Source organism: Nansenia antarctica (assembly GCF_963989245.1).
Source record: "Nansenia antarctica genome assembly, chromosome: 10".
NCBI lineage: Eukaryota > Metazoa > Chordata > Actinopteri > Argentiniformes > Microstomatidae > Nansenia > Nansenia antarctica.
In genome coordinates, this window is record NC_137680.1 from 31,405,018 (window position 1) to 31,418,496 (window position 13,479).

Genomic DNA, 13,479 nt, shown 5'->3' on the forward strand with positions numbered 1-13,479 from the left:
CGACAGACGATGGTATCATTCATAATAATAATAAAAGAACAATTTCCAAAAGTGGCCTGCCCACCCCCTCCTCTCCTTTAAGCTGTACCGGTACACAGGTTATTGAATAATACATATTGAATAAGGTAGGTGTTTATAGAAATGTTTTTGGAAGAAATTACAAACATTTTAGCCAGAGTAGTGAAATAGTGGAGAACAGGCTCAGAGGCTGGAGACTTTTTTGGGACTGAAGTGTACGTAGAAGCCCAAATCTTCTATTGCCAGAAGGAAATATAATACCCCTGGGGGTCATTTAGTCGCGAACTCTCTCACGAGATGTATCAACATAAGCCTGGATTTTCTTTTAGGGACGTTGATGGAATACCCCCCGGGTATGTGTCTGTACTGTTTTTGTGTTTTTAGTTGTGTTCCTCTGTCTCCCCCAGGTGGTGTCATTGGAGTTCCTCCCCTTAGTGCAGCAGATTAAATCAATATTTCATAAGAATCGTTCACTTGGTGATACAAGCACCAAATTTGGCACAAATGATGTCCAGGATGTACTTTCTAAGAAAAGTACGGTTTCCAGCTGAAAATCCAAGATGGCTGCCACTTTTCAAGATGGCCGCCTCATCAGATGCAAAATAACGTTTTTTGGAGTAGAACTTGAATGAACAGAAATGGGTTAATGGTCCAAACATCAAAATGAATGTATCCTTACTGGAACTCAATTGTGTCAATTAAATTCCAATATGGCCCACCAGTTTTCAAGATGGTCGCTATTACGTAACTCAAAATAAGCGTTTTTGGAAGCTGTCTGATCACAGATATTGCATTAAATTGAAGGGCAGCATTCATCACCATTAATTGAGATGATGTGGTCAACCATCTGTCGACATCACTGCTGTGAAACTCACCATGGGGTTCAGTCCACCATGCAGAGAAGAAGCGAGGTCTTGAATTTGAAGTGGGCATTACCTCACTCTTGCCCCTTCTTCGTGATGAGGCACATTCTGTTGCCACGGTGAGGCATTCCATGAACAAAGTCAGGGATGCTATTGCACACCTCAACCCAAACCAGGTTCCAGTGATAACTGCAGACCAGCCTATTTATGCTCTTGCCAAACAAGTCCAGTGGCACTGGCCTGACCTGTAGCCTATGGCGAGGACAAATTTGTTGTAATGTTTGGTGGACTCCACATAGAGATGGCTGCATTCAGATCACTGGGGACCCTGCTTCAGAGTAGTGGGTGGACAGGTGCTCTTGTGGAGGCTGGGGTAGCTTCTTCTGGAAAAGCTGACTCCTTTCTTTCTGCCTCAAGTGTCACAAGAACACGCCTAATGCACCAAGTTACAGCATGTTGTCTCTACATGCTCCGAAAGGAAGCATATGAGTACCATTGTGCAGAGGAGAATGAAGGAGCCCTGAATTTCAGTGACTGGTGTGATAAACGCAGGGAGGAGAGCCCCCAGTTTCAATTCTGGGAGCTTGTGTTGTCAATGGAATTGGTGGTTTTCTCTTTGGTCAGATCTTTCAGAGAAGCTAACTTCAACTTGTATTGTCAAGCACTGTCTGCTCTAATTCCATTCTTCTTTGCAAACAACAATGTGAACTATGCTCGATGGCTCCCCATCCACCTCAGAGACATGGCGTCTTTGGAGCAAACCCATCCTCAGGTTTTCCATGAATTTCAGCTTGGAAAGTTTGTGGTCCACAAGACTCACAGGGAGTTCTCAGGCTTACCCATTGACCAAGCTCACGAGCAGGCCAATGCAGTTGTTAAAGGTGATGGTGGTGCCATTGGCCTTACAGAGGATCCATCTGCACTGAGGCGGTGGATGGTGTCTGGACCAGAAGTTAGCCAGTTAGTCAACCAGTATGAGTTGGCATCTCAAGTCAAAGAAGCAAACAAAGATGTCAGGCATCATGAGCAGACCAGTCAGTCTCAGAAGTCCTTCACTGACAAGGTCCAAAAGTTGTTTGATGTGATGAAGGATCTGGGCAATCCTTTCCAGGAAGAGTCCAAAGATCTGCTCACATTGGACACAAAAACCATCGCACATCCCAGTGCTGCTGAGCTTGTAAGAACTCACTTTGAGAAAGGTCAAGCTGCCTTCAGAGACTTTTTCAATGGTCTGGGGGATGAGGATTCCTTCTATAAGCCCATTAAAAAGAACAAAGCCGAATTCTTTCGCCAAGAGGCAGCTGCAGCTTCCAGTGACATGAATAAGCAGGTACTCAAAGATGACTGTCGTCTGTTCTCGCAGCTTTTTATATCGTGCCAATTACGAGAGTGTGACCTGCTTGAGTTCTTTAAGCATGAGAATCAACCTTTCCCTGCTGCACTGAGTGACACAGGGAAACTCCACTCTGGCCAGAAGTCTCAGCTTTAAAAAATTCTGGAAGCTACCATTTCTCCTCCTGACAAACAACCAGAATGTGATGCCATTATCATTGATGGTTCCTCTCTTGTGCATTCATTGTCTCCTACGACATCAAAGACCTTTGAGGAATATGCTGTCCAGGATGTAGTTCCAAAAATCCAGACCCACTCATCAAAGTATGAGCGAACAGATATCATTTTTGATGTCTACTGGACTTCAAGCCTGAAGGCTGAAACTAGGTCAAACAGAGGTATGGGAGGTCGACGAAGAGTGACAGACAAAAACAAACTGCCACCCAACTGGAAAAGCTTCCTGCGAGACAGCAACAACAAGACTGAGCTCTTCATGTTCCTAGCCGACAAGATAGTGACCCTGTGTCCCAACAATGTCATAGTTGTGACCAAAGGGGAGCAGGCTCTATCAAACAAGCCCATCAGCCTTGAAGGCTTTAGTCCATGTAACCATGAGGAAGCTGACCCCAGAATCTTCATACATACTCTTCATGCAGCCAAGCAACAGATGAAGTCTGTGTTGATCAAGGCATGCGACACAGATATTCTTGTTGTTGCAGTCAATGTTTTTGCGACTCTTCAGGATGCAGGCTTAGTAAGGCTTTGGGTAGAATTTGGCCAAGGTCAGTCCATTAAGTGGTTGCCTATCCATGACATGGTGCTTTCTCTTGGCCCAGAGAAATCCAGTGGCATGCTGTTCTTTCACGCCTTCACTGGCTGTGATGTTGTGTCAGCTTTTCGTGGCAAAGGCAAAAAAACGGCATGGCAAGCATGGGAGGTTTGCCCTGAAGTGAGCCCTGTCTTCAAAAAGCTCAGTCAGTACCCACCTATCATAGAAGATGCAGACCTCAACATCCTTGAGAAGTTTGTCATCACCATGTATGACAAGCAGAGCACTACAGGCAAGGTTGATGAGGCAAGACTAGAATTATTTGCGCGGAAGCAAAGGTCTTATGATGCCATTCCACCGACAAGCGCATCCCTCGTTCAGCATGTGAAACGGTCTGCCTTCCAAGCTGCCTGCATATGGGGCCAGGCAACAGTGTGCAAAATGCAAATTGAAAGCCCTGCCAACTGGGGCTGGAAAAAAGATGGTGTGGTCTGGACAACCCTTCCACCGATTGTTCAGACGTGTGAGCAGTTGACGAAATGCGGCTGCAAGACTGAATGCAGAGGACGATGCAAATGTTATTGATTCGGCCTGAAGTGTACCCAGTTGTGTGCCTGTGAATGTGAGGACTAAAAGAAGAAACAGCCATGATTGCCAGCCATGTTTTGCTCAGAATTGTACAATGCAGCCTATGCTTGGACATGTTTTCTGTGTTTCCGCTAACTACAGTATAAATAAAAAAACAAAACAAATACAAAAAAAGAAAGAAAAATAATACAAAATACAACAACAACAAAACATTGGGGGAGACAAAGACAGCCTCTACGTGGCCTTGCCTACAAGTAGCTTACAGGTCCAATAGCCAAAAGTGAAACTAATGTCTTTAATGCATCTTTTAGGAAATTGCTCAATCATTCTGGTTATTTTGTGTCCTTTTTGAAATGATAAAATAAAATAAAATTGTAGCACTGCTTAAATGCAATATGCGTATTTTGCGTATCGGAAACAACACCAAGAGAGTGTTTTTAGTTTAATTCCCATTTTATCACCATAATATTCAATCATTTTGATATTCTAAATGCAGAATTGGATTTCTCACACTCAAAAACATATTGTAACGATCCTGTATGAGGCCCCGTTAACAGCTCCTCCAAGGGAGTTAACTCTCTTGGTCTAATGGTTAGCGCGGCCGTCGGTTATGTGGGAGGTCGGGGTTCGACTCCCGCATGGGCCGAGTTACACTAGAAGATTCCCGTTCGCTACAATATATTTCAATGTATAGGCCATCAAAATAGGATTATTCTGTCAAAAACGCTGTTTGAATCCATTTCGAATGGCGGCCATCTTGAAACATGGTGGCCATTTTGTTTTTTCAAGTGGAAACCGTACTTTTCTGAGAGAGTAGGTCCCAAAGCACTTGTGTGCCAAATGTGGTGCTTGTATCACCAAGCGAACGATTATTTCATTAATCTGCTGCACTACCTGGTCTGTTGCTGTGCTGGCTGTCCTGGCAATCAACTCTGACCCAATCCACCTGTCTCCAATCCACCCCCTGCCCTGTGGTCCAATCATCCTGCTACCTGTCTCCTACTTCATGTATTTGTATTTGACCTGGCAAATAAAAGCCTTTCTCGTTAAAGGTCTAACTGACTGTTGGTGTGTTGACTTGGAGCACCACACTACTGTACACCGTTTTTCCAGCTACCTAAGTCGGGTGTTCACACAGGCTGTTACGTTCCTCCTTCTCCCTAGTTAGACCCCCTGGGGAGGATGTAACATGCACATTACGGTAGTTCTATTTATAATAAACCAGTGACAATTAGGGGTGTAACGGATCACGGATAATCCGTGATCCGTTCGGATCGCCCTCCACGGTTCGGAACGCATGTGTACCGCGGATCAATAGCAAAATCGTTTTTTTTTGTTTTTTTTCCTAACACCAGGGGAGCCACCCCTCCTAAATTTCGTTGTTTGGTACCTGTACTGTAGCAATGACAATAAAGACCATTCATTCATTCAAATGTAACCGGTAGAAAAACAATCATGTGCGCTTCATTCTCACTCTCTGCATGTGTACTGAGTTGACAACAACATTCATTCACTCATCTCTGTCCCAATTATATCACGTCATATCACCCGCTAAGCAGCCTGGGTGATTGTGTAAACACACAAAAAAAGTACTCTGTTACTTTGCAGCAGTGATGTGAGTATATGTTGTTATATATGAGTATGAGTGAGTACATATATACATACATATACATATGTACATACATAGTATGATATGAGTACATATGAGTGAGTATATGTTGTTATATATATATATGTTGTTATATATAGATGTTATATATATATGTGATATATATATCAGTTTTGACATCTTGAATGTTGTTTTTTTGTTTCACACATTAAAAGTGGTGTTTTTACAGAATTCAAGGAAAATGTTGTTTTTATTAAAAAAAATATATGTTTTGTGTTGATCCGAAAAATGATCCGATCCGTGACTCAAAATCCGTGACACGATCCGATCCGTGAGTTAGGTGATCCGTTACACCCCTAGTGACAATAATGTATCTTCATGACGTGGGCTGTGCATCTACCCTTGAGATGTGTAGATATGACACAGACCGAAACCCATCCAACAACACCAAGACGAGGGGTATGGATGGTGAGGGGAATGAGGGGGTGTAGGAGGCCCATTTCCAAAAATTGTGAAAGAGATGAAACACATGCGTGGGATGGGGGAAAGTTGTGCTAACAAACCAGTAGAGTAGTTAATGATTACCACAATCCTGAAAACGAAAACAAGTCCAGAAAAGAGGGAGAGAGTCCTGTTTCGATAAAGCCATAAACTAGTTATAACCTAGTTTGTTTTAGGCCACTATTAGACTGAACAGAAGCAATAGTTCAGGTATGTTCAGTGAGGTTTGGCCATCCGTTCTCTGTGTGTATGGGTTGTTGTATCAGATCCTCTGGCCCTGCTCTCCACCCGTCATCCTGACTACCAGCAGTCTCAATACTCAACAGGTGAGAGATATAGTGAAATATGGAGTTGTACACAAAGTGATTGCAATGTGTTTCTTTTCTTAAAAAACTAAACTAAAACTAAAACAGGATTACATGTCCTTTGTTTTGCTTTGTGATAAAAAAATGGTAGATGTTATGTTCATAGTAAGGTAGTCTGAAACACGTGAATTATTAAGTGGCTAGTGTCAACTAAAAAGTATTTTCTTCCATGCGTGTTGTAAACCAAAATGATTAAATCAATGGATGTGCTACAACAATACAACAATACAGTGTTTCTACCTTTCCCACCATAGCTGGTTAGTTTTGAGAGTATGTTGTGTATGACACTATAAATCAAATCAAATCAAATTTTATTTGTATAGCGCATTTCTTACAAGATGCAACTCAATGCGCTTCACACAATGAAAATGTTCAGTCAATCAGTCAATCAATCAATCAATACTGACAGAGCCGCGAGCAGGCAAAAGTAAAAAACCTGTATACTATGTAGCCAGGAAAAAATTCCCTTGCAGCCCTCTACCAATAGAGCGACTACTAGCCAGTTTGCTTACCAGTACCCAGCGGTCCCCCAGGGGAGGCCAGGACCACCGGCACAAAGCAAGCAAGCAAGGGCAAAAACCTGTACACCATGTATCCAGGAAAAATTCCTTGCATATTATCGGCGTACACACTGTCCATAAATTTTGTGTTGTATTTGCATCGTTCTGCATCCAGTATGGTCACAGGTCCTGCCAAAAGAGAAACTTAGGCACAGTTATAATGCAACAACACAATAGAGACAGTAAAGATGACAGCAATACAACCTGATGGTGGTCCTGGTACACTCTTGTACCGGTTCCAGTACTGCTCTAGGTGCTATTTGGAGCTGACAGTGCCTCATCAGCACCCGGGTCCATTTTCCTGTCAATACAAATCTCAAAAACACGAGTATGGTGTAGTGGCCTAGTGATCCTAGTTCTATAATGTCCAATGTCTCCCTTAGTATCAAAAGGCGACATTGAATAAGTAGGTTTTGAGGTCACGCTTAAAAATGTCCTGAGTTTTAGACAACCTCAGGCCCTCAGGTAGGGTGTTCCACAATCTAGGAGCATATATGCTAAAAGCTGATCCTCCAAATCTCTTTGTCCTAGCCTCTGGCACTATTAAAAGTTCCGTGCCACTAGACCGTAAGGGTCTAGCTGGTGTGTATCTTATGAGCATGTCCACCATGTAATTGGGTGCATCACAGTGAAGTGATTTATAAACTAGTAAAAGGATCTTGAAGTCTATTCTATGACTGACAGGGAGCCAGTGTAGTGATCTCAAGACAGGTGTGATGTGCGCTCTCCGTTTGGTCCTAGTAAGGACACGAGCAGCAGCATTTTGAACCATTTGTAGTCTATTTATCATTTTTTTGGGGAGACCTGTCAGGAGAGCATTACAGTAATCTAGCCTACTAGTAACAAACGCATGCATTAATTTTTCAGTGTCTGCCTGGGAGAGAAATGATTGTACCTTAGTGATGTTTCTTAGATGGTAGAAGGATGTTTTAATAGTGTTATTTATATGAGTTTCAAAATTTAGATCTGGGTCAATTATGACACCAAGATTCCTGGCCTGACACTTAGTGTTAAGAGCTAGTGTTTTCAAGTGTGCAGATAATTTCTCTCTCCCAGTTTTCTCGCCAATGATCAATACCTCTGTTTTTTCTTGATTGAGTTGGAGAAAGTTTTGTGTCATCCAAATATTAATATCGGCAATACAGTCTATCAGGTGGTCGATCATCTTGTAGTCGTTGGGAGTTACTGAGATATAAAGCTGAGTGTCGTCAGCATAGCTGTGGTAGTTAACGCTATGCTTCTTGATAACAGAACTGAGGGGTAGCATGTATAGGCTAAAAAGCAACGGTCCTAAAATGGACCCCTGGGGAACTCCACAGGTTGTGCTATAATTTTTTGACTTATGGTCACCAAGGGCTACAAAGTAGTCACGGTCAGCCAGGTAGGTCCTGAACCAGTTTAAGACCGGACCTGAGAGGCCAACCCACTATAGCACCTCAACCACTGGTTTCCCAGTTTTAAAAGCAGAAGAACATTATGACTCAAAGCCTATAATTTATAAAGCCTATTATAGTACAAAATGAATGTGATCTTTCCCTTATAAAATTAATATTTTTGCATGTCAGTTTCAATCATTAACTATTGGAAGACCACCAGCCCACACACAGTTTTTCATTATATCTTGAAATAGGACACCCTTTACTGTGAATAACCCCCCCTCTCCTTTCCACTTCTCTCTCTCTCCTCTCTCTCTCTCTCTCTCTCTCTCTCTCTCTCTCTCTCTCTCCAGTATCTGGGTAAATGGTACTTCATAGCAGCAGCTGGTGAGAGAGAGTCGGGTGTGAAGATGTTTAGGTTGATGGACAGCACTACGTTTTACCTGGAGGAGACCTCAGTGAAAGACACACTGTTGCTGACAGGAGCCATGCGCATGTGAGAGAAAAAAGAAATTGGACTCACTATTTGTGCCTCACCCATAAATCCCTCAATCATAAAAAAAACACAAAAAAACTCAACCATAGTGGTAGACAAACCACATCCTAACCCATCCACCATTTTACACCGTAAAAGGCTTAACCAAAACAACAAACAGACACTGTTTTATTAGCCGTACAATCAATCAAATCAACTGTATAACACACATGCACTGCACACATTCCCCCCAGGGAGAACAGAACTCCGCGCTCTGGGCACAGGGTCAGCAATCTTTGACTCCCTCTGGAGCAGTTAGGGGTTAAGTGCCTTGCTCAAGGGCACAACGGCAGTGGTAGGCACCTAGATATGATGCCGGAAACCCTCCAGGCACCAGCTCACATCCGGCTCCCTTCTGGAGTGGGGATCAAACCTACGACCAATTGCTGGCCAGCCTCACTAACCTCTAGGCCACCTGCCACCCTTTAGTGGTGCTCGTGTGCCGTAGGCTGACCTAAATGATCTGAGTATGAGAATATTGATTAACGATGACATTGTAAGTTATTGTTGGGTGATACCAGATATCATCTCTGTCTATAGGGGTGTCAATTGCATGATGAAAACGTGGACCTACAATATTCATCCTGGCAGGGATGACTTAGACCTGGAGGGTAAGCTGAACTTCCTTAACACATACACACCCCCACACACACACACACACACACACACTCAAGTTAGGACTTGACCCTTACTGAGCAAAACTAATGTCACTCCATTGACTTCCCTGTTGATGTGGCACAGGCAGTCCGGAGAGATATACTCTGGTGTGGAGTGGAGAGTGGCTGAACTGCACCCAGTGTATCCTTCTGCAGGAGACAGAGCCACAGGGTGCCATCAACAGACTCATGCTCTATGGTCAGCCATCTTTAAAACCCAGTGGCCTTTACTTTATAGGGAAATGTAATGTAACCGTGTTACATGTATGTACATGACAGTGTATGTGGGGCAAAAATGAGATGCTGTCTAGTTGCGAAAAGGTGGATAATAGAAGGAGGCAAACAATTTCTCTCCTTTCTGTCACCAGCCCGTGACCGTGATCTGGATACTGATGTGGTGAGAGAATTTCAGACCAAATCTTCTTGCCACGGAATGAAGGAATTTGTCAGTCTACCTCAAGAGAAAGGTTTGTCTTTCCACTCTATCGTCTGATAAGTCAATATTGAAGAAATAATTGACTTGTGAGATTGCTGAAACAATGAAAGTAATGCAGGAATAAACATTTTTTACAGTAATTGAGGGCATTCCTATACAAGAGTATGTGTTAATGAACATTTATTTTGTTGTTTATTGCAGAGCTTTGTGAACTAGAGAACAAGGCATAGACTTCACGTAAGAACCATTGTATTGTTGTCATTCACTTACATTTTTATGCTCTTATCACTTTTCTCCTATTTTGTGGCATAGGTCTGTACACTTTGTGAATTGATCATCTGTTATGTATTGTATTGTAATGTAATAACAATAATGTCTCATATTACAGATTCTGGCAATAAACCTGGAGCTTCAATCAATCAAGATGTCATGCCCTCTATCTATCTATCTACCTATCTACAGTATATCTATCTATCTATCTATCTATCTATCTATCTATCTATCTATCTATCTATCTATCTATCTATCTATCTATCTATGGCTACCAGTCTATCAGAGAATTGAATTCAAAATCCTCCTAATTACATACAAATTACAAAATGGTCTTGGACAAAAATACATATCAGATCTCCTCCCACCCTATATTCCCGCAAGGTCCCTAAGGTCAGCTGAGACTAATCAGCTAATCATTCCAAGAGTAAAAACAAAACACGGAGCAGTAGCTTTCAGTCACGCTGCTGCATGCTCCTGGAACAAACTCCCTGAAGAAATCAAACAGGCCCAAACCCTTAAAATATTTAAATCTAAGCTAAAAACCTTCATGTTTTGCAGCAGTTATGATTAAACACAAACACTTCTATCAATGTCTTTTTTCCATTAACTATTGTATTTTTAAATGTTTTATCTATTTACTTCTTATATTTGCTTTTATTCATTGTCATTTTTATTTTCTTATGCTCCTCTTGCTGTATTTTTAAATAATGTATGTAAAGCACTTTGAATTGCCCTTGTTGTATGAAATGTGCTATACAAATAAGCTTGCCTTGCCTTGCCTTGCCTATCTATCTATCTATCTATCTATCTATCTATCTATCTATCTATCTATCTATCTATCTATCTATCTATCGATTTAGAATGCAGTGAGAAAAGAACATTAAATGTGTAATTTTCTACTGCTCAATTTTCTACTGCACTAATTTTCTATAACTTCATAAGGACCTCCAGTCAAAAATGGACCTTGAATTTTCTCCCTATTTCTAGGACTCATGATCGACATTCCAATCTATTCTGTTTTCCATCCCTCAACCTACTCCTTGTATCTAAAACCAATTCATGATGTTAAAAGAAACGTTAAGGCTAGAAAGAAGCATAACACCTTTCTGTGCTTAGAGATCAAAGTCAACCATACTCCATGGGGTAGGAGCCACCCACGTCAGTTCCCCCACACGGGGAATGCCCATGTCATCACTGCTGACAGAGCAGAACCTCCGTGTACAGAGTTACATTGACTGCTTCTGAACAGTTCAACTACATTGATCTACTGTTCAGTATACGCAGGTTCTGTGAAACCAGAACCTAAGGAATTTAAAAGGAAGGATTCAAAAGGAAACCGCTTGACCTTTTACATGAAGTAATGGTTATTGTTTGAAGCCAGTAGTAGCCTGGCTACTATAGTAGTTATCTATTGATCACACACACAATACCCTGAACCCCATACTTCACCACAGTGTTACAAGAATGCAAACCTTTTAAAATAACATAGTTTTTTTTTTTTTTAAGAATATTAGTGGCTGATTGTCAGTATTTGCTTTTGGTAACAAACTATGTTTATGGGATACATAACTGATGATTTTTTAAACATAATTATGATCAGATACACATATAAACAACCTTTACAATGCCACCTCAATCTCAGGAGGTGGTCTGAGTTCGGTTCACTTTAGGTTTGTAGTGCTGTTCAGTGTGCAATTACCCAAGGTGCAAAGCATTCCATTGGCCTGAATTCTGGACCGAGACCTCATTACTGCTGAAATGGACCAGCAAGAAAATTAATGAAGTTCTTCATTCAAACAGAAGGGCTAGTTATAAAGAGTTCTTGTACTTTCACCTCTCCATTCACTTAAATAGGACTCAGTTCGGTTCTTTTAAAAATGACTATATGTGAAAATACTCTGAAAATGTGGGCGAACAGTTTGAGTTCAGAAAGAGCTGCTGAAAAGTGTGAAAATACCCTTCAATTTGTGGATATTAGTATGCTTCTAACGTCGCTTGTGAGCTATGTAAAAAAAAAAAAAAAATCCAGGAGAAGAGTACATAATACTAGGGAAAAACCCCAAAACACTCTCATTTGGCCAGATGGAATACAAAGTTTAACATGGGTTTCAATGGGGGAATCATGCTATTTGGTAGGTGTTGGCACTGACAGGGAAGATAATGCAAGGCTGAGTGAGGTGAGGTAACGTCAATGAGTAACCAACAATGTCACTATTCAAGTATCTTCATCACTATTCACTAAGTCAAACAAAGTTGACATTCCCGAAATGATCACTCTTCTGTATCTCTTCCTCCCACATGTTGAGGAATTCTACAGAATAGAGACATGGTCTGCGCAAACACATACCACAAATGCACCCCCTAACTCTACACTGACCTGAGAAAGTACAGAGTGTTCCAGGGTGAGGGTGAGAATTTCCCTCTTCAGGTTTGAAGTTTTCCTCTCGCCTTCCTTCCCATCTCTTTTTACTGAATGTGTTCTTCTTTTCATTTCTGAATCCTTTGGGATCTCCACACTCAACAACAGCAGTCAGCAACAATCAACAATTCAATAATAAGTAATAAAAGTGAGAAAAAGAAAGTGACAATAAAGTGTCTTTCTGATTTCATTTCTGAATCCTTTCTCAAAGGTCAGTGACAGCATTTATATAAAAGCTTCCAATGGGTACCCTAAAATAAGCAGTCCAAATGTCCCTTGCATGGTATCTCATTACCAGAGCTAAATACAAGCCAAACATTGGCACAGTAGCAATGTTTGCCAACTCTGGTCCTGCAAAGCTGCTGCTTTTATTCTTGCCCAGCAACAACATACTGGGTTGCAGAAGAAATGCAGAACCTGGACACCATGTCGCTCTCCGTGACCAGGGCTGCTAACTACTGGTATACCACAATCAGAGACATCTAAAGTAACCCCGCAGATTGGTTTCTGCTTTCAACATGCAACAGTAGTGCACTCACACCATGTACTTCTGTATTCTAGAGAAAATGTAGACACACATAATGAGGAGCCTTGTTAGTGAATTTGTTGTTCTAAACGGGGACACCACCTAAACTGCAATAACTGATTTTGTCTGTGTGCGCATGACTGTGTGTATCTGTGTGTGTGTGTGTGTGTGTGTGTGTGTGTATGTGAGTGTTTCTATAAGAAAGAGAGGGAGATAAAGAATCTGGTGACATTTAATTAGCCAAGGAAAGCACAGGCAGGTTGACTGGGGATGTCCCATGGAGCATGAAAACCAAGAACAGGAAAGTGAAATAGAAATCTACCAAGACAAACACACTCTTGGTGGATGGATTTAACAGGCATAACAAAGAAGGAACCAGTCACACAGGATTGACATGTTTACTTCATCACTCATAGTGAGAAACCAGGTTGGTTTGTGAAACCATGATGAAAACCCCCAGTCATATTTATGGGGGAGTCAAACTCACTGACACTGACCTCTAAACAAGCAGGGAAATAACAAACCACCCACACTTATTGGCGAATGCGGTGCCTTTCTCATCGGTACAGTACCTCAAAACCTTTCAGTATCTTATGATATTGGCACTTTCTCTTGCCTGCACTTATCTCCCCAAACGAATGCCTAGTTTTTAG

General features: G+C 41.6%; 1 protein-coding gene across 1 annotated transcript; it reads left to right on the forward strand.

The window, feature by feature from the left end:
- The first annotated feature begins 5,780 nt into the window (after window positions 1–5,780).
- Window positions 5,781–11,956, forward strand: apom (apolipoprotein M). Its single transcript, XM_080540680.1, has 7 exons — window positions 5,781–6,006; window positions 8,335–8,477; window positions 9,057–9,127; window positions 9,258–9,371; window positions 9,541–9,639; window positions 9,810–9,845; window positions 9,997–11,956. The coding sequence occupies exons 1-6, from the start codon at window positions 5,893–5,895 to the stop codon at window positions 9,836–9,838; spliced, it is 570 nt and encodes a 189-aa protein (XP_080396806.1). The 5' UTR covers window positions 5,781–5,892; the 3' UTR covers window positions 9,839–9,845; window positions 9,997–11,956.
- The last annotated feature ends 1,523 nt before the right edge of the window (window positions 11,957–13,479 follow it).